The 23,354-nt window shown below is 30.3% G+C and overlaps 1 protein-coding gene and 2 pseudogenes across 1 annotated transcript; 2 read left to right on the top strand and 1 right to left on the bottom strand.

Moving 5' to 3' along the window:
* Positions 1–6,312: 6,312 nt before the first annotated feature.
* Positions 6,313–12,928, bottom strand: LOC149876484 (uncharacterized; annotated as a pseudogene).
* Positions 7,101–7,908, top strand: LOC149876485 (uncharacterized). Its single transcript, XM_090075342.1, has one exon. The coding sequence runs from the start codon at positions 7,104–7,106 to the stop codon at positions 7,761–7,763; it is 660 nt and encodes a 219-aa protein (XP_089931468.1). The 5' UTR covers positions 7,101–7,103; the 3' UTR covers positions 7,764–7,908.
* Positions 12,929–13,121: 193 nt separating the features above from the next.
* LOC149876483 (uncharacterized) lies at positions 13,122–16,557 on the top strand (annotated as a pseudogene).
* The last annotated feature ends 6,797 nt before the right edge of the window (positions 16,558–23,354 follow it).

Below are 23,354 nucleotides of genomic sequence, written 5' to 3'. Positions count from 1 at the left end.
TTTTAGGTCTAAAAAAAAAGATTTTTTAAAATATTCTATAGAAAAACTTCAATTGTTCCTAATGTAACCGAGTTATCTTAAAATCCCTATGTCAATACTTTAGTTTGTGTGTCTAGAACATGTGCAAAAAATGTGATAGGTTATGCATCATTATATTTCAAGATATTGCGTTCTGAATAGACCCATCAAAAAGACGGTTTTTTGATTTAAGCGAGGCAAAATAAGCAAGACAAAACAAAGTTAAGTATAAAAAAGCATTCTCAAGCTATATGTTTTGTAATAATATCAAATTGACTATTTTTTTTTAAAGTTTTAAAGAATTTAAAATATTTGGTGGAGCACCACCTTTACCTTTTTATGGCCCATGTTTTCTAAAGCTGTTATAACAGCCACATTTGTGTGGGACTCATGGCGCTCTATACTTAAGGCCTATTCATCGCGCAACCGTAAACCGTGACTGGGGGCCTATTTAACATTCTAAAAATTGCAAAGATGAAAAACTCTCATTGAAAAACTTGCCTGAGAATTTTTAACTTTTTCAAATTAATTTTGCTTATTCTTTTATATTTCCAATAACTTTGAATTATTAATGTTTTTGAAATTATAAACATTTGTAAATAGTTTTAAAACAATGTATCTTTACTTACTTGATAACTCCTTAGAGTGTTAGGAGTTATGTATTTATATATATATATATATATATATATATATATATATATATATATATATATATATATATATATATATATATATATATATATATATATATATATATATATATATACGCATTCATTATGACTGATATGGGTAGTGATCTATTACATTTGACAAAAAAGTATTAGTGATATAGAACATTTGACAAATACCTACATTACCACGTCTTTGAACAACACAGAAATATTAGAGTGTTGTTAGAAATGTTAGAACTGATGAACTTAGCAATTAAAACAATTAATGTTAAATCTATTACGTTTTATGATTTTGAGAAATTACATTTTGAAACATTTCATTGTGAAATAAAATATTTTATAAAAAGTTTGTGTAATTATTGTATAAAAATTGTTAGTTCTTGGTCAAAGTTTGAGGAAATACTAGGGTTGTTCGCCGTAAACAAAAACTTGCGAAAATTTCGCATTTTTATCTTCCGTATTTCAAGTTGCTATTGCGGAATTTGTTCTTGCGCAAATTCACCTTTCATAATTCGTTATACGAAAAAAATAAATAATAATTATTCCGTAATAACTCTTTACGAAAAGAAACTTGTGAAACAAATCATTTCGAAAGAATACTTGCGAAACAGTTCCTTACGGAAGGAGCGTTTTGGAATGTGCGCTTACGGAATAGACTCAAAAGAATTTATTAAACTGTTATACACAAAAATATTATTATTTAAGTAATGTTGTTAAATGATTCTTCAATAGTTTTTACATATATATCTGTATATATATATATATATATACACACACACACACACACACACACACACACACACACACACACACACACACACACACACACACACACACACACACACACACACACACACATATAAATATATATATATATATACATACAGTGACGTAGAAAGATTAAGAAAGTTAGGACGGGGTGGGGGTGCTGAAACAGAATATAAGGGGGCATAACGCAGCTAAAATTTTTAAATTTTAGTTGCGTTAGGCCCCGTTATATTCTATAACTAAATATATTAAATATATTATAATAATTAGTGTTTTAGTTATTTAGTTAATTATACGTATTGGATTCATGAAAGGTAATTAAATATTTATAATTAGCCGCGTTTCGTAAGTGTTTTTCAGTTAAGAACCGTTTCGTAAGTTGCGGTGCAAAAGAGTTTCGTTTCGAAAGAAATTTGGTTTTCTATCATTATTTCAAAAAGTAAAATAAAACCTTAAAATGTTCATGTTGCAATACTGAAAATAAAATTTTATTATAAACATTTTGGTATATAAAATTTTATTTTTTACAGTTATATCCGTTTGGCCAACAAAAATTTATTATAGACTTCAAAACGTCGTTTAGTGAAAGAACTCGTTTCGCAAGTGCGACTTCCGTAAGCGCTACTTTCGTATGTAGCAAAATAGTTTTATTTCGCAATTCAACTTGCGAAAGGCGACATTTCGTAAGTGGCATTTGCGAAATGAACATCGACGGTTTTTTTTGTTTCGTAAAATTCGGTACGAAAAAAAAAAATTCCTGATTCTCAATATCCTTCCGTAAGAATTTTATTTTTCCGGAATTGTACGAAATATTCCGGTTGACAACTCTAGGAAATACCACATTTTTTAAATGTCATGGAAATAGATCATAAGAAAAACATTATTCAGCAACAAATATCAGTTATGTCTGCAAAGCTTATCGGAAAAAAAAAAAAAAAAACTGAATCAGATACAATTATACGTAGTTTTGAACATTTTTCAATATTTCGCGCTTTATACAATAAACTAAGAAACAATTTTCAATCGGCATCAGTTACTAATTTGACACGTATAACATCAAAAGTTTGCAAAATTAATGACGCTATGTCTTAGACTCAGTTTTTAAGAACACGTAAGAAAAACAAAAAATTTGTATAATTATTTATGATGAAGAATGTATAAAAAATGATGCTTTACCATAATGAACATTGTTTATTAAACTTTTAGTTGATCCATTATTATTGGCTAAAAAAATGTTGGGAATTATGATAGTATGTCTCAAAGGTGGTACTAAATTTCTGTTTAAGATGATTCCAATTTCAAAATTTTACTTATCATCTGGCGATGTAAAAGTTGTTACCTGTGATGGTAATCGTGTAAACCAAGCATTTTAAAAATTATATCATACTATGCCAGAAAAAACTTTGTTCATCATTTGAAAAACATTAGGAATCTATGGCTTACAGAAAAAACTGGAGAACTAGTGATAATGGTATTTAAAGGACAGCTAAATGGGAACACCTTAAATGCTTATAACAATTAGAATAAGAAAAGTTAGTCAAGCTATCAGACTTCAATGTAATTGCAATAGCTTCCAAGCTCATTGAAAGGCAAAATGTATCTACTTGCTTTAAAGTTTTTTCAGATAAGATATATGCCTTGCTGATCTATTCTCAAATAATTTCAAATTCTAAGGATACTGCAGTATTTATAAATAAAGTAATAACCAGGTGGAAAATTTTGAATGCGAAAGGTCGTGGAGCTGATGTAAGAAACAATGATCCACTAGAAGCACCTATTTGTAATCCTGATGATTGCCGTTTTAATACTCTACTTCAGTTAGGTGATATGGATCTTGAAATGTGTTGTAAAAATGGCAAAAGAATGAAGCAGTTATCTAATTATACTGCAAAAACAATTCACCATACTTGCTATGGTGTTGTCGAGCTACGTAAATATTTATAAGCAACAAGTCATGATTATGTTCTTCTTGGTATGTTTACAAGTGACCACTTAGAAAAAGAATTTTGGAAATTGAGACAAGGTTCCGGGGTTGCCTACTTTATAAATATTCAAGAAATTACAGAAAAATTGCATATAAATCACGCATCACTGTTGTTATCTTTAAATATTGACATTGATTCTTTTGATTTTAGTTCAGGTCATGAGTGTGCTTCTTGTACATATGTTTTATGTGAAGCAGGTAATGAGATATTTAACAATTTAGAAATACAATTTAGAGTCATCAATTTCTGATACTACCAAAATACCTTTGATTTACATTGCTGGTTATGTATGTAAAAATGAATATAACTAAAACAATTTGTTCAATCATAGTTATAAGAAAGATATAGTTTGGAAGCGAACAAAAGCACATTGTTTTAATTCTTTCATACTGTTTTTTCTCGTTTCCGAACTTCCGAACCTGCACAAAAAGATTGTTGTTGTTAGCGATTGCCTGTTATTTCTTTAAGTTGTCTTTCTGTTTTTATTGTAATTGATTTTTTTGATATACCTGGTGAAAATTGTGCAGTATTTGGATGTTAAACTTCAAGAAGGCACAAAGGTCTCAGCATTTTCAAAGCTCTTATTCCAACTAATGATGCAAATAAGAAACTGAGTAATAAGCTTATTAACGTAGTTACTAGAGACAGACTCATCGATGGTTCTTTGAAAAAACGAATTGATTCCTTCAGCGTTTATATTTGCGAGCTTCACTTTACTGAAGATCAATCTTGGGTTTTCTCATATCGAAAAACTTTAAATAATGGAGCATTGCCAACTCACAATCTTCCCAAGAAAAGTAATCAACCACAGCAAAGTTCAATATCCATTACAAAACGTGAGGAGTTTTTAGTGACTCAAGAGTTAATTTCTCGAACTACAACGTCATGTTAAAAACCTTTTGATGATTTTACAAAACGTATTTTAAAGCTCTCTCTTTGTGATTGTTGGAAAATTTCTTCGGATGATAAATTTGCAGCAACTATTTTTAATTCTCCAGAACATATTTTACCAAAGTATGAGATTTAAGAATTTATATAAATTTTATATACGTTTTAGAAATAATTGAGTAAAATCAGTAAACTCTTACCATTGTAACTATTGTGTGTTATAACTAAAAAATTTAGTTATAACATGCTTTTCAAATTTAAAGTTTTGGTTGATTAAGTCTAAACTTGTTCCTAAACTAACAAGCGATCATGTAAACTTAACACCATATTCTGTGATGAGGGTACTTCTTGCCTCCCAAGTATTGAGCGAAACAGTTGGAAATGCTTTAAAGCAGTTTGGACCACCAAAAGCTGCTGGAATTGCAGAATTTTGTTTAATGATGGATATGCTTTTTGATTGTTTGAATGAAAATAACAGTGTTGAGCATATCACAAAAAGAAAAGCATTTTTAAAACCTTATGAATCAGTATATGATTTAAGATTTGCTTGATAACTTCCTCTAATAATTTAAATCGTGGAAAGAATCTATAGATTAACGAGAAGGAACTTTTGATGAGAGCTCAAAATCAAAAATGTTTAATTTTTCTCAAACTTATGAAGATTTGCAGATTACAGACCATTCATTCAAAGAAGTTGTTAAATTTTTACTTGAAAATGTTGTTTGATTTGTACTTTCTGAAAGATTCTGCCAAGATGTCCTTGAAAACTATTTTGAAAGACAACGTGCAAATGGTCGCAGAAAAGATAATCCATCTACCAAAGATTTTGGCTACAAGGACAATACAATCAAGTCACAGTTTTCAGTTCGTCCAATTACTGGTAACATTTAATCTACTAACAATAATTTCATGGATATTGAAAATAATCCTTTACCAAAGAGAAAAAAAAAATAGTTCAAACTAATTCAAAATAAAAACCAACAAGTCCTGCTTTTTCACATTTATTAATTGAAAAAAAAGATTAATTTTATAACCACAAAGTTTTAAAAACATTATTTGTCAATTAAAATGGTAAGAGTATCTATAAATGAATTAACATAAAGGCATTGTAATTTTTTTCAAAAAAAATTTTTCTTAACAAAACACGATTGGCGTATTTTATTAAAATAAGTTGGCGGGCATCCATCAAGTACAAGTAAGTTAAACTACTGATTTTGGACCCCCTCTGCTATTTGTTTTTACCTTTAAACGTCCCCTGATTTTGTTCAATTTTTTCTAAAATTTATATAAAATTCTGATTCTTTTGAGACCCATGTTGATATACTTTTTGAGAAAAAAAATAACCTTTATAAGGAACTTAGGTACAATCAAGGTTCATGGGGTGTGTAAACTCTTTCAACGAAAACAATGACAAATATATATATATATATATAGTTTTCTACGTTTTAGGGCAAACTCTCTCTCTCTCTCTCTCTCTCTCTCTTATATATATATATATATATATATATATATATATATATATATATATATATATATATATATATATATACACACATACATACACTTACTCTTGCAGATTATAGTGAGCAAAACATGATAAAATATGTTAACTTTCTTTAAGTATGTTATATTAGGAAAAGGAAGAATAATGAAAAAAAGCTGATCCCTGCCCTAATTAAACCTTTCAAAGTGTTATCAACTTACTTGCAGGTTCTCGCTAAATCAGTCAATGCATGTGCCCTCATCTGTCTCTAAATCAGTGTGATGTGTGTATATATATATATATATATATATATATAATTAAGCAATTGATCATAACCCTGAATTTACTATGAGATTTACAACAAAAAGCTAAAATAAAGTTCATTGAAGTACCATCTTAATAAATTAAGTAACTATTAAGTAAAATTTTAAACAGAATTAAAGTAGTTTTATGCCATTAATGTTTTAAAAAGATGTGGCTATGAAAATAGTCTTTTATGTTAATTTAATAGCCAATATTTATGTGAATTTCCTTCACTTGCTTTTATTATTTTGCATCGCAATAAACGAGTCTTGCAGGTTTTCTTTCTCATGTTATTTTTTTCAATAGCATCTTTGGCATAAGAAAATGAACAAACTCATATAAATAATCTTAATATAATTTGTACAGAAACGTTTAACGTTTAACGTTTAATTTTTAACGTCGTTTCGTCATTAGTTACTAGGCTTTAAAAGAGCGCGTTCTCAAAATACACGCGGCCATTGGAGAAAGATCCATGAAGCGAGTTAAAACTTTTTTTCTTTTGGAATTTAATTATATGTAAAGGTTAAATTTTGTTATGAGGGTTACAGTTCTTATGAAAAAAAAAAAAGAAGGTAAAGAGTATTATTTGTAAATATATTTTTTGTATCTTTTTAAATTTTCTGGCGTCATTTTTAAAATTTTTGTTTGCACATGTTTATTGTTTACATATAAGCTTTTTTGATATGTATGTGTATGTGGTAATAAGTGCTTTATAGTTATTTTATCGATGTGTTTTTATAATAATGTAAAGTGTTTTTTTATTGTTTGTGTATGTGTTCATATGTGTTTTATAATTGTTTTAAAAATGTGTTTAAATATGTATATAAGGAATATATTTAACCTTATATACATATTTAAACACATTTATTGTGTTTATAGTTGGTACATATACTTATATTATGTTGTTTCTGTGTTTTTAAAGTGCTGTGACTTGGTAAACATCTACCTGAAAATCAGTTATTGTATTTTAGAGAAGGAGCAGAACAAATGGCTTTAGATCGTGCAGCTCAACGTGATACGCACCTAACAGCATGGTTTAAGTTAAATACTGAAAATGAAAGAGCACATTGCTATTCCTATGTAGACATTCCTTATTACTTTATATTTGATGATAAACATTGTAAATGGAAGGTTAGACAAAGAGGTGGTAATAAGGTGATAGTAAGAATGTATAAAGTTAATCCAACTGGAGAATTGTTTTTTCTAAAACTGTTACTTTTGCAACCAAAAGGAGCAATATCTTGGGAGGATGTGCGTACTGTTAATGGTATTGTTCTTGAAACGTTTTGTGAAGCATGTGTTTTGAAAGGTTTGTTGCAAGATGACACTGAATGGCAGAATACTCTTTCTGAGGCGGTTTTAACACGTATGCCAAAGCAAATTAGACAGTTGTTTTCAATTATTTTGACCTTTTGTGAATTTGACAATCCTTTACATCTCTGGAATACATGCAAAGCTTTTATGATGGAAGATTTCATTCACCGCTCAATCCCATTTCTAATAGCTGAGCGAGCTACTCTTCATCAAATTGAAAAGATTATTAATCAAAATGGTAAAATGCTGGCTGATTACAATCTGCCTGTTATTGATGAGTTTATAGGCTTAAATCTAGAAAACTTTGATGAAAATGTTCAACAACTGAAATAGTAGAATTGTGTATAAACAAAACCAGTTGAAATAGTAGAATTGTGTGTAAAATGTTCTTTACATTGGCAATGGGTGCAGAAGTTTGCATTAGCTGAAAATATGAGAGTACAAGATGGGGAAGGTGAATTTTCCCAATGGCTACTAAAACTTGGGAATGGAACAATATCTGTCAAAGAGGAGGATCCTTTTAAAGGATGCATTGAAATACCAAATCAGTGCATTATTAGAGAATATTAGAGGTCAAAATTTATTGTGCTGATCAAATTGATATTGATGACATTAATGAAAGAAATAATTTTCCTGTTGAGTTTTTGAACAGCTTAACTCCTTCAGGTATGCTACCTCATTGTTTAACATTGAAAATTGGTTGTGTAATTATGCTACTCAAAAATTTAGATCTCAAAGCTGGGTTATGCTATGGTACTCGAGTGAAAGTTGTGCTCTTCAAAATTATTATATTGATACATCTTCAAAATTATTAAATTGATACAGAGGTTTAGACAGGTGTTTCTGATGGTAAATGGGTTTTTGTTCCTCGAATTCAGTTGGCTCCATCAGATTCTAATTAACCTTTTGTTCTGAAGCGTTGTCAGTTTCCTGTCAGATTGGCTTATTCAATGACAATTAATAAAAGTCAAGGTCAAACATTTGATAGAGTTGGGGTATATCTCAAAAAACCGTGTTTCTCTCATGGTCAACTATATATTGCATGTTCAGGAACTAGAGCATTTAATAGTTTGTTTTTCAAAATTGATAAACATCTCATTCAAGGTATGGTAGGTAAAAAGTGTTACACAAATAATGTTATATTGTTTTTATTATTTTAATATTTTTTTTCATAGTTTTTGATAAATATACCTGTCATTTAATATGTTTATATGTGTTATAATGTTTAAATGTGTTAAATGAAACCATATTTGTTTATAGCTGTATATATGTTTAAATTATGTTGTTTCCATGTTTTCAAAGTGGTATGAATTGGCATTATGTTGAGCAAGATTGATTCTAGCCTTTCTGATTGTCTAGCCTTTTTTAACTATTCTGGTAACACAATAATGTCTGTTAATGTTTAGCGAAATGTGTATGGGAGAGTATGCAACCTTGATCTTTAAATCTAGGGTGTTGTAATGTCCTAAATTTGAAGTAATTGAATAACTAATATTGAACATAAAAACAAATATACTTTTATGTAGGTACATGTTGAGTAAAAAGATAAATATAGTTAACTTTAAATTGGTTTTCTTATTTTGCCTTTGATATTTTAATTTGGTTTATTATTTTCGCTGGATTTTAGGATCAAGGGTGTAAATATTCTATTGTTATGTGTTATTGGTGTGATGTTTTGTGCTGATAGACTGCTTGGCTTACCTTCACGTTGGTGTCTATTGTTAAAAATGAATAATAGGTAGTTTCATTGTTGGAACTTACTGATTTTATTTATTTACTAAAAGCCAAGACAACATTATGCTAAAAATGCAGTTTATATCTTAATTTGATTTTTTTTTTTTTTTATATATTAGTATTGTTAATCCTTTTGCACTTCGAAACAGATTTTATAGATACATTTTCGATAAATGTTTATATTAACTGCCATGTCAAAATAGGTTACTATAAATAGGTAAATCGATTTTCAGTTTTTATGTGGTGTTTTTTTTTTAAAGATTTACGATTGACGCAATTATACGATTTACAAAAAAAAAAACCTAATTACCTTTTATTGTAAACTTCTGTCAGTTAAAATGATATAAATATATGCCATTATTTTAATTTTTTTTAAATTTTCTCTATTTTATGCCTAATAATTTGTTGTACGTAACTTAGGGGATCTTTTTAAACGGGGAGTGAATATTGTTGTTTTGCGCATTTGTCAAATATCGAGTTACTTAAATTTTGTAAGGTGTTTAACTAATTAATTAGCTTAGTTTGCATTTGCAACACTTTTGAGGAAAGAAAAAATTCTTTTATATGTTTAATTCTTATATATATTAAAAGGAAAAAATTCTTATACATATAAATCATTGTTTTACATTTTATTATTCTGGTAAAAGGTCTCCATCAAAAACTTGATTACTCTTAATAAAAGTAACTCTATTCTCCTGACCACCATTAAGGCAAAAACGGGGAAGAGAGGTCCTTTACTAAAAACTTTTGAAACAAAGAGGGCATATATAAAAATGGTCAGATTAGTGCCATATATAGTTATGGTCAAATGATCAGTTATTTTTAACAAATTTATTTAGCTGTGTGTATTTAACGTTTTAAAGTCAATTTCCTTTTTTTAAAGAAACATGTATCAAGGGGATACCAAAAGATTAATAATTCATGTATAATTTACCTTCGCTTCATATAAATCTTATTAATACCAAAAGATTAATAATTCATGTATAATTTACCTTCGCTTCATATAAATCTTATTAATCAAAGTTCATGTTATAAAAAATATTACAAGAACTTAGCTTTACTCTTTCGTCAATTTAAAGCATGACGAAGTGTTATTATTTTGTGTCAGTAGCTAAAAACGTATTGTTTTGAACTTAGCAATGTCGAGGAAAATGTTTCTGCCTTACACTGATATGACCTACATCGGTTGTAAATTACTCAATGTTAAGTAATTGGTAAATTATTTTACCTCCGCATACAGATGGTTTAATTTTTTCAATTTGAAGGCGTTTTTCTAATTGGGTATTAGATAAGGTTTCGCAACTTTAAATTGTGGAAAACAGCCACTATAAATTAAGTAACAGAACGACGATAACCCGTATTACGGGTTGCTTTTTGCTAGTGTAATTAAGTGCTCTAGCAAATTCTTACTAGATTCAGTTGATTCTGGATCATTGCAAACTTGTTTATAAAACGATAAAACAATATAATTTGTCAACATGTACTCGATTAGAACTTCAGGGTCTAGTTTTGAAAAAAGTTGTGTTGTTTGTCTTCGAAAAATATTCTCGCATATCAGAGAAAGATCTTGAATTTTATTGTTTACTTTCCACAAACCCCCTCTATCTCTAATATTTAAAAGTATCATCTTCCATAACCCTGCAGCACATTCTGAGTATCATCTTCCATAACCCTTTTAAATTTTTTACAGGGTGACCACAAAGTATCCGCACACGAGACGGTTTCATCTTGTGAAAATATAAGCATAAAAGCACTTATGTATTTTCTTATTTATTTGTTGTTTTTGGTTAATATTATGTCATAAACTTTATTTACTTTACTTTATATACTTTGTAAACTATGTTCAATTGGTTTTTTTAGAATGGTGCGCGTTTCTCCTTATCGTCAATCTATCATCGAGTTTCACAAAAAAGGCTACTCAGCGAGCTACATTCAGAACCGTTTACATGCGCCAAGACGGACAATTTACGACACAATTAAACGCTTTGACGAGTTGGGAACAAGTTCTAATCATCCAAAATCCGGAAGACCTCGAACAGTGATCACTGCGAGCAATGTGAAAAAGGTACGCGATCGCCTGCGTTTGAACCCCAATCAATCTGCTCGAGGTCTCGCAAAGAAAATGGGGATAAAACGAACTTCAATGGCAAAGATAATCAAAAAGAAGCTTAAGCTCAAACCATACAAGAAGAACAAGTCGCAACTTCTTTCTCAAGCAGCTAAAGTCAAACGTAAAGACCGTTCTCTTGGACTTCTGCACCGTTTCAACGGAATTGATTATCGCAACATCTTGTTCACTGACGAAAAGATTTTTACAGTGGAAAGCATTCTTAATAAGCAGAACGATCGAGTTTGGGCAAAATCTCAACCAAATGTCTCGGTTTCACGCAGTTCTCATCCTGCTTCAGTTATGGTATTCGCCGGGATAACGGCTCATGTTAAGACACCGCTCATATTTGTTCCACAAGGTATAAAGGTCAACGGTGACAATTATTTGGATATGCTCAAGAAAGAAATTGTTCCTTGGGCTCAAAAAGAACTTGGAAATCGTATTTGGACGTTCATGCAAGATGGAGCTCCAGCCCATAAAAAGAAGACAGTTCAGGATTTTTGTGCGGCAACTTTTCCTGATTTTATCAACTTTTCTCAATGGCCACCATCGAGCCCCGATCTTAACCCGATGGATTTCTCAGTCTGGAGCGTCCTAGAAGGAAAGGCATGCCAAAAGCCGCATAAAAATATTGAAAGTTTAAAAAAATCACTACTGAAAGCTTGGGATTCTCTGGACCCTGCCTACTTGCTCGCCACCGTCGAAGCATTCCCGAGACGCCTACAGGCCTGTTATTTTGCTGATGGAGGAAAATTCGAATTCAATCTTTGAATCATAATTGTTATAGTTCAATAAATGTTTTAAAATAAAATTTGTGTTCCAAATACTTTCTACATGCTTTTTATTAAGCTCTTTATCTGTGCGGATACTTTGTGGTCACCCTGTAATTTAAACCCATAACTACTTTTAAATTTAGTATAAACTCTCTGAAAAATATATCCAACAAGATATTGTAAACTCTTTTTCTCTACATCAGTAATTTCCTGAGTTGTATTTACAGATTCAATAGTATTTGGTTTTATATCAGAAAGATTGTTTAATATAAGAGAAGACATTTCAGTGAGTAGTGTATTAGTCAAAGTTGGATCGCTGAAGTGTGAAGCTAACAGATATTCGCTCAACAATCCATAATAATCTTGATAAAATAAATCATACATTTAGTCTCTCAATGGGCTTAGAAGCTATTGCAATTACATTAAAATCTGATAGGTTTTAACTTTTGCCAAATATTTTCAGCATCATCTATTAAATAACTAAATTTCTTGCATGAGAACTGTTTTCTAATTTCAAATGGCAAACACATGTCCATTTGCAAAAAACTTCCACATTCTTCAAATATGCTTTTCAGCTTTAGTGGTGACAATCTATCAGAAGAGTTCTCCGTATTATACATTTTGGAAGAACCTATTTCAAAACTCTCTAAAATATGCTTCGATGCAATGTGTCTCTTTAAACCTCTAATTGCTTTGTAAGCTTTAGGATACTGACTGCATGCATGTTGTTCGACATTAACTCTATAAATATCGATATCAGAAACAATAGAATCTATATCTGTAACTATGTTAATGTCATTGTTCAAAAATCCTCCTTCAACCACGTCAAACAAACATTCTAAATCACTATTTGTCTCGAAATCGCTGTTAAAAGATGCCATTTTTTTAACTTATGCAGGTTCGCCGGGTCGTTGTTCAGTTATCAAGTTAAAATCGAAAAACAATAGAAACGGTTCGTGTTTCCAAACTATGTATTCTTATGATAATAGTTCAATCAAACATTACTTTATTATGAAAAGTTTGGTGAGTACCTCAAGTCTATAGATCGTGGTGGTCTTAAAATTCCACCAGACAATGTTTACTAATGGGTTATTTTTTGCTTTGTCTTTTTCTATTCGATAAAAGATAAAGTTTGTCGTAAGTCCTTAAGTGATATCTTTTTGCTGGTTTCTGAATTTTACTATTTTGAAGTTTATCAAAAACATTGCAACGCACTTGCAAATATATTTTTAAGGAACTTTTGTGCACAAATTAAACCAAGATCTAATAACGAACCTGCATTAAGCTTAAAAGCTATCATAAATTTGTTTAGAAAAAAATTTGATCTGTTGTTGTTAAAATATCTGCAATTAATTTCGTTTTTTTTTTTTAATTTAAAGTTGTCATAAATTTGTTTAGAAAAAAATTTGATCTGTTGTTGTTAAAATATCTGCAATTAATTTCGTTTTTTTTTTTTAATTTAAAGTTGTCATAAATTTGTTTAGAAAAAAATTTGATCTGTTGTTGTTAAAATATCTGCAATTAATTTCGTTTTTTTTTTTTAATTTAAAGTTGTTTTTTTTAATTTAAAGTAATTTAAAGCTATCATAAATTTGTTTAGAAAAAAATTTGATCTGTTGTTGTTAAAATATCTGCAATTAATTTCGTTTTTTTTTTTTAATTTAAAGTTGTTTTTTTAATTTAAAGTTTTAACTTTTCATTACATTTTAATATTACCATTTCTAAATAAACTAATTAAACTCATTAACAGTAATATTTTGACTCCAAAATATAATTTTGAAGCAGAGCTGCTGATATTAACAGTAATATTTTGACTCCAAATATAATTTTGAAGCAGAGCTCTTTTTAATGCCTCGATTGCACTTTATGCAGTTCAGCCCGGCATTAGCAACAGTTCAATTGAAGGAGTGATTAAAATGTTTCAGGTATACAAACCCTGTTTATTATCTAAATAGTATGTTTTACATTTTTGTAAATTGTAGTGCTGTTAGTCTACCAGCACTACAATTACCAGGTAGATCAGTTGGTGGTTGTTCTTCAATTTCCAATGTATAAAAATAAAATATATACAAAAATGTATAGGTAGCAATGTAAGGATTTGTAAAAATATGTTAACATAATTATTATATTCTTACAATTCTCTTCTGCTTTATACACTCAAGAATTTAGAGGAAAAATAATATTCCTTTATTTACATGTTATGATAACATGTAAATAAATAAATGTTATTTTTCACTGAGTTCTTGAGTCTACAAAGCAGAAGAGAATTACTATGGCTATCAGAATCAAAACCACAGCATGTGTTGATGGTTTTAATACAAACGATAGAAACAATGACCTTATTCGTTCCCTTTAAATTTAGATGTAAAGTAATTAATCAATAATACATGTCAGTTGATTCCATAAATAATTCAAATTGCTAAATGTTTACATTTAATATAAATTCTTTGGTGTGCGAATTTTTAAAAGTGTACTATAAGAGAAGGTGTAGCTATATAGTAGTGAGGAATACTTAATTATTTATCTAGCAGGAAATATGTAGCATGTCTGCCATAATCTAAACATGCTGACAATTTTTTATAGGTATTATAAAAAATGCTACAAAGTGCACATTTATGAATTATTGAAATATATGATGGTATTTATAATTTCAAAAGTAAAGAAGATTCTTATAAAGGGTGTTTTTTTTAGAGGTATAGAACTTTAAATTGCAATACACAACGATGGATTATTCGATTGACAAGAATTTTTTTTTATTAGAAAGATAATCTTGTGGCATTACATTTTAAATATAATTTCTGGCATATGACCGCCACGGCTGGCTCGGATGTAGTCCAATCTGGACGTCCAATTTTCGATGACTTTTTCCAACATTTGTGGCCGTATATCGGCAATAACACGGCGAATGTTATCTTCCAAATGGTCAAGCGTTTGTGGCTTATCCGCATAGACCAATGACTTTACATAGCCCCACAGAAAGTAGTCTAGCGGTGTTAAATCACAAGATCTTGGAGGCCAATTCACAGGTCCAAAACGTGAAATTAGGCGGTCACCAAACGTGTCTTTCAATAAATCGATTGTGGCACGAGCTGTGTAACATGTTGCGCCATCTTGTTGAAACCACAGCTCCTGGACATCATGGTTGTTCAATTCAGGAATGAAAAAGTTTGTAATCATGGCTCTATACCTATCACCATTGACTGTAACGTTCTGGCCATCATCATTTTTGAAGAAGTACGGACCAATGATTCCACCAGCCCATAAAGCGCACCAAACAGTCATTTTTTCTGGATGAAACTGTGTTTTGACATACACTTGAGGCTTATCTTCACTCCAAATGCGGCAGTTTTGTTTGTTGACGTAACCATTCAACCAGAAGTGCGCTTCATCGCTAAAGAAAATTCGCTTATGAAAATCGGGAACAACGGCAATCTCGTTTTGGACCCATTCGACGAATCTACGCCTTGCTTGATGATCGTTTGGCTTCAATTCTTGCACGAGTTGGATTTTGTAAGCACGCATACCAAGATTCTTCCGCAAAATCTTCCATACAGTGGATGGACACAGATCCAATTCCTGTGCTCGATGGCGGATAGACTCATTCGGGTCTTCCGCAATGCTACGCTCTACAGTAGCAATAGCTTCTTCTGTACGCACCGTACGGCGTCTCTGGGGATGCGAGTTATCAATCAGAGTAAACGTGGTGCAAAAACGTTCCATGGTTAATCGAATTAACTGCTCTGATGGATGATTTTGTCGAGGATAAAATGGACGTAGAGCGCGATACGTATTCCGCAGAGAACCATTATTTTCGAAATAAAATTGAACTATTTGCAAGCGTTTTTCAGGCGTGAGTCTATTCATGATGAATTGCCAAACCAAACTGAGAATAAATCACTTGTCACCTGTTAAATCGGTCGCCATCTTGAACAGTAATGCCAACTTAAAGTTCTATACCTCTAAAAAAAACACCCTTTATAAAATATATTTGAAATTAACTTCTATGCTATTTTCAATTGATAAAAGTATTTCACATTTTCGAAGAATCATTTTTTTTTTTTTTTGCTTGATCAACTTGTAGTATGCATTTAAATATTAGATCGACATATAGTATATATTTTATATTCATTTTTTAGATTGCATTCATTATTGGGAATATTCCTACATCATGGAAGTCTATTAAAAGTTTTGTTAAAAAAAATGTGTATGATTATTCTTCAATGTTTGATCTACCAATACCTACAGAACCTAACCGTACAGATAAATTTGTAGTGTTTAATCTACATATGCAGTTAGATCTAATTTTAAGTGTTTATAAGCTTATGATTATTCAATACCGACAAGAACTAGTTAGTGCTGCAAATGTTATAAGTTTGGCTCTAACATTAACATCTGATATTTTAAATTTACATTTACTTATATCTGCAGATGGTGCAAACCCTTATTTTAAAAAGAAATCGTCATTTTGGCCATTGCAGGCAATTCTACTAGACTTGCTAAACAATATTAGGTCTCGTATATAAATTCTTTGTTTTTAGTCATTTGCAGATGCACTGGCAAACCTAATTGGGATTCTTTGATGCCCTCTATTTTTGAAAAGTTCAGATTTAGACAAGAAATTAATCTTCCATCTGGGTTGACTGTGATTATCCATCCCTATACTGCTGTATTTGATTTAAAAATGTTCAAGCACATTTTTTGAATGTTGTGCAGCTCAATGGAGAATTTGGATGCATGTTTCGTAAACATCCTGGAAGACGCGTCGAATCTGGTAGAGGCAAAGCACAAGTGTACCCATATGAACCTGCAGTTATTATTATATCATTTGAATTTAGTTGTAGCCCATTATTAGTAAGTAAATCAAACTCTATTACACAGGTTAAGAAACCTATTTTTGGAATTAAAGGTCAGTGTTCACTGACAGATTATATTTCAGTCCCATATAATATTTTAGTTGATGGCATGCATTTGTTGTATGAAAATATAACTTCAACTTTATTCAGCTGATTTTTTTGACCCTAAATACCGTACTAAACCATTTTTTTTTAGGGCAGAGTTAATATCCACATTTTTAAAACATGCTTGCAAACTATATCATTACACCACATGATTTTTCAAGGTCTCCATCTTTAACTGATTTCAAAATGTGGAAAGCACATGACTTCAAAAATATACTTGCTTATTATTCTGTTCCCTTACTTTTATTTCATATCGCCTCAAGGTCATTGCATTCATTTTATGTTTCTCATTATGTCATGTTATTTTGCTATTAATGTAAATTCACGGAATTTGATCGATAGGTTGGAAACCTGTGTTCAGTATTTTAATTGACATATGAGTTTTTTTTATCTTTCTAATTTTGCGACAATAAATGTACACTTATTATCGCATAATCCTTGGCAAATTTCAAAGTTTGGTGCTCTTTATTATTCTTGCATGTTTAGTTTTGAGTCAAAAAATCATTTAATGAAAACTTATATGAAAGGTACTAAAGGTCACTTTTTACAAATTTGTTCAAAGATTGCATTAGTAAAATCAATATCATCCTACATAAATAATGCAAATCTTTCTCCATCTCTTTTAACTAAGTTAATGAATGTAATAAACTTGACTTCTTTGTCATACAATGAAACTCAGATTTACAATGCACATAGAGTTATAATCAATAATCAATGCTATCATTCATTACAGTATACCAAAAGATGCTCTTTAGTTAGCTATATTGTGCAGAATTGTGAACATAATTATTTTAGGTATGGCAAAATTTTGTCATTTTTAGTTTCTGTTTTAAAACCTGTAAATACTGCAATTTATCTTTTCAATTTTGTTGATCTATCACCTGCAGAAATAATAATTTGCTCTTATATTTCTGAGTCTTTTATTAGTGTAATGGAAACAGAGGAGGTTCATTCAATTCCTATTGCATCACTTATCACTAGATGCCTGTTATTCCCTGTGCCTAATAAGGTTAATTTACATATCGTTGTTCCTATTATATGTTTATTTAAACATGATTAATTTGTACCTTTTTGAATATATAAATTACAATATGAAACTTATAACACCTATTTGTACACGATTAATTTAGTATTTGAACACGATTATTTTATACTTTAATTTAATTAATTATACATTTTAATATTATTGTTTTATAATTTGAATTTGTTTGTCATCCTAATGAATATTTGTTTAAATGTTTACTAATGACAATTTAGACTGGTTGTTTTTTGTAAGGTTATAACATACATATATGTTCATGTAACTGCCTGTGATAAAGTCGCTTGTTAAAGAACTTTTTTTTATTGTAATTTTTAGCAAAAAAGCAATTCTTATGAATATATACCTGGGTCAAGAAGGGTCAACCAACTTCCTCCTTTTTTGGTTCTTAGGGCTGAAAGAGTTCATAGAGCCTGTTTACTTTAGCTCTACAGTTATGAGATCAATACCTCTTTATAAGAGAATATGGCTGAAGAAAGTATGCTTGTTTTTCTACTTTTTCTTATTATTTGATGCACAAAAGCAATCATAATATCTTTGTTCTTTTTCTTCATTTAAGGGCGATGTTATAACTTTAAAAATCAATAACATTAACTATGAAGTCAAGCTTTGTGCGAGGGGATCTGAAAAGGATTTAAAAACCAAAATGAAAGATCTGGAGAAGTACACTTGGAATGGTGTTTCTCCTGACACCATATTTAAAGATGACAGTGCTAAGATATTTTTTCATGACATATTTTAGTCTTATGGATATTGTCTATTTGAGTTCTTTCCAAAAGTTGTGGTTATTATATTTTCAGTTAGAGCTACTTCTTATAGATAAACTTACATTATAAACTACCAACTTTTAGTATTGGTATTTGTTTTTTATAATATTCCTTTTAAATGAACAATAATTTCATAAAAGGAGACATTTAATTTTAGTTTCACACCCTAAGATTAGTGCTATGTTATGCTCTAGCTTCATAGGTAATATCATATATTCTTAAAACTGATCAATTTCAACTTTGTTGTTTTTGTAGTCTATTTAATTCATAAGTATTTGCATACGTTTTTCTGCATTTGTTTCAGTTGCAGCTATCAATAACCAAACAAAGGTGTTACAGGAGTCTAACAGTATGTAATTTTTATGATTTTATTAAATAATTGTGATGATAATACTGGTAGTTTTTACCAGCATGATCATTACATTTATTTAAATTGTAAATTATTAAGGGTCCAACAATTGTTTCGTTTTTGATCGTTTTTTTCGTTTTCGCGATCAAAAACGACTATTTTCATTTCATTGTTTAAACAAGTTAAGTTTCAACAACAACACAAAAAAGTTTGACTTTTTTTGGTATTTTTTGGGAATTTAATATCATCGGAAATGGATAAAAATGCTAAAACTATCCAAACTCTTACTACCGAATGATTATGGCAGATTTGACATTGGTGCAAATTTAACCAAGGTATTTCATTAGAAATTATAGGCCTGGGTCGGGCCTACAATTTGCAGGCTCGGGTCGGGCTTGGGCTGAAGACTGCGGGCTCGGACTGAAGACTGCGGGCTTGGCTTTTGAGGCCTGACTCGGGCCTCGGTGGGGGCTTAGTTGGGCTTTTCTAAACCAAAAAAAAACATATATTTTTGTTTTTTTTCCCTTGTAAGTTTCATTTTTTTCGGTTTTTTTAAGCCTTAGCTAAAAATCAGGCCCGCGTGGGCTCGGGCCTGAGTTTTGAGCTTGGGTGTAAGCCTGACCCATTCCTATTAGAAAACCTTGAACAACAAAAGTTCCGGTCAAACCAAATTATTGTGAAATTATAATTTTTGAAAAACAGTTAATAATCTAAAAATGGAAACAAGGCCACTGTGGATGCATTTTGAACGTATTTCAGTTGACAAAGTTAAGAAAGAAGCACTTGCTAAATGCAAATATTGTGGTAAAAATATTCGTCAGGCAGGATATAATACTTCTTCTCTACGCACACATCTTAAATCTGTTCAACCTGGTCATTTTACATCTGTTGTCAAAATTGCCTCTGAAATAAAACGGAAAAAACTAGATGAGCTTGAAGCTCTAGAAACTATAGAAGAAGAAATCTTTGAGTAATTAATTTTTATATATTTCATGGCATTCATCAAAATTATAATTAGTTCAATCTTTAATTGCATAAATATAAATAAAAATGTTCTAGCCATTTCTAAAAGAATTTTTACTTTCTTAAATTGTTCTAATTATACAACATTATTTTTAGTATTTTAACAAGTAATTAAACAAAACTAGATTCAATTTATCTTAGATATGCATTAAATGATTATTGTGCACTAAACTGAAATCGCGACAATTTAAATCACCAGTAAAAAATAGCTTTTTTCCCGGTTTCACTTTCTACAAATTCCAGTAAAAAAATATTATTTTCAGTAGAAAATAATTAATCTCCGGTAAGTAAATAAACCGCCAGTAATTAATTTTATTTCCAGTAGATAATACTTTTTTTCCAGTAATTTAATATTAGTTCTAGTAAAATAAATTTCATATATATATATATATATATATATATATATATATATATATATATATATATATATATATATATATATATATATATATATAAAAATCTAGTTGTAGTAATAGCAGTAGTAGTAGTAGTAGTAGTAGTAGCAAGTGCAGCAGCAGCAACAGTAGTAGTAGTAGTAGTAGTAGTAGTAGTAACAGCAGTAGCAGTAACAGTAGCAGTAGCAGCTAGCTACATCATTTTACTTTCATGTAAGATTTTTTTCAATTATTAGAGCAATATTCAGATTTCTTTTAATCATAATACATTATGAATTCCATTCCTCAATACTCATCAGAAAGTGAAGCTGATTCACTACCTTGTTCTCCAAAAAAAAAAAAAAACCTACAAGCAATGGGAACTTCACTGCAAATTAGAAAATTTAAATGAAGTCAAAGAATTTTTGAACAAAGAAAAAAATTGGAGTTTTGATTTTCGAAACAAAACTGAAGAAGGTCAAAAAGACTACTACCGATGTAATCTTGTGAAAGTTAAAGGAACTCAATGTGCTGCAAGCATTTATCTTTTGTATGACAGTTTCTCATCTAATGTATTATTATACAGAACAACTTCACAACACACACATGATTCTATTGAGACTAAAAGGGGAGGTAAACTTTCTGAAAAAGTTCAGTTAGAAATCAACAGACTTTTTGATTTGCAAATGAAACCTTGCAAAATTGAGAAAGAAAAAGTTTGGAGTCACTAACATCGGTCTAGGTGAATTGGAAAAGTGGTTTATTGAAAACTCTTCAGTGCCAAAAGATGAACATACAGCATTTATTGTGTCCTATACAGTGACATATGATGAAGAGTTCCTTTTCAGATTCTTTGCTTCAACCAAACATTTGCTTAGTCTTGCCAAAGATGCAAAGATCATCCATGCTGATGCTACTTACAAACTCATTTGGCAAGGCTATCCAGTTTTTGTTGTTGGTACATCTGATTCTGACCGCCATTTTCATCATTTTGGCATAGGAGTTTGTATGTCTGAAAAAACTGCAGATTTTACATTTTTATTTGAAGCATTGAGAAAAGGTGTCCAAAATATTTTTGAAGTTGTTATGACTCCTGAGGTTTTGGTTTCTGATGCTGCTCAATCCATTCAAAATGCTTTTAAGTTAGTTTTTGGTGAAGAACAAAAAATTGTGATGTGTTGGGCACACATGTACCGAAATGTTTCACAGAAAATTAAATCCATGGTGAAAATAGAGAACAGAACATCAATTTTGACAGATATTGAAACATTACAAAAGTTATCAAGCCCAGAATCTTTCTTAATTGCCATCAATCTGTTTTTTAAAAAGTGGGATGACCAAGAACATTTGTTTTTACTTTACTTCAAAACAGAGTGGGTTAACACTAACTCCAATTGGTATGAGGGCTATAGGCATTTCACCCCAACCACTAACAACTGTCTTGAGTCATGTAATAGAGTAATTAAAGATGAGCACACCTTTCATGAACGATTTCCTATCAGCAAGTTCAAAGTTGTTGCTTTGCAGATAATTGAAAACTGGTCTTTTGGTTACAAAAATAATCTGAAGTTGTTTTCAAAAACAACAACAATCAGTTTGGCTACCAAGACATCAGCATACCAATGGGTAAAATCCAAGAAAGAAATTCTTACAGAAAATAAAGAAGCAGAAAATTTTTATTACATACCAAGTGGGGAGCAAAATGTAATTAAAAAAGAAGACATTTTGATCTACAAAAATCAAAATGATGCCACTTTCGATGAATTTGTTAAGAACCAATTTGGAATTTGGGTGGTTCAGATGAAAGATGACAGTTGGCAAGATGCAAAATGTACTTGTCCTCATTTCTTCAAAAATTACTCCTGTAAGCATTCAGTAGGAGTAGCAATACGTTTGAAATTGTACAATCCACCTCCTGAAGCCAAAAATATTCAAATGCACCAAAAAAGAAAGCCAGGTCGTCCAAAAAAAGCTCGAAAAGCTTTGCTGATTCAGTGAATAATTCCTGATGGTTATCTGTAACCCTGATTTAAATCTATTGGACAAAGTATAAAGTTTATGTAAAGTTTAGCTTAGAAGAAGTTTATGTGTTTAAGTGAATTTTAAATATCAATCTTCAAGATAAATAAAACTAAGTTTAATGTAAACATTCGTTTAATACCCCATTCACACCAACAAAACCGAGTTTTAATAACACTCGCTTTTAAAACGGGGTTCAGTTGAAACCTTTTTCAACTATTATCCTTGTCACACCAGAATAAATCTGGTTCATTTTTACGAAACCGAATAAAACTTACATTTGCTAGCTCAAGCAAAAATTTTTTTATACAATACTTCGGTCACGTCTACTTTGAAATATTTTTTAAAAACAAAAACAAAATGGAAAGTTTACGAAATCAAGAGATATCGATTTTCCTAACTAAAGTTAATGTTCTGCAGTATTGCAGAAGACGACGCCATAGAAGTTACTTTCATTTGGAATTGATAAATCAAATTTTATTCAGCTATATCTCAAGACCTCGGTTTGTTTGGAAGAAATCGAGATCTCAGCAGTTTTATTTTGATAACATGAATAAGTATTGGTCAGAATCTGACTGGGTTGCAAATACCAGAATGACAAAAGAAGCATTTCTATACTTATGTTCAGAATTAACAATATATGTAAAAACAAAAGACACTAACTATAGAAAGAGTGTTTCAGTTGAGCAGAAAGTTGCAGTAACTTTGTATTTTTTTTCTGGGTCTTCTGATATTCGAACCATAAGCAACCTTTTTGGTCTGGGTCGTTCAACAGTAT

The sequence above is a fragment of the Hydra viridissima genome, unplaced genomic scaffold (assembly GCF_058129835.1).
Source record: "Hydra viridissima isolate aposymbiotic clone 2 unplaced genomic scaffold, HvirCarnegie_v1 scaffold_20, whole genome shotgun sequence".
Classification (NCBI taxonomy): Eukaryota; Metazoa; Cnidaria; class Hydrozoa; order Anthoathecata; family Hydridae; genus Hydra; species Hydra viridissima.
This window is presented reverse-complemented; position numbering and strand designations above follow the sequence as displayed.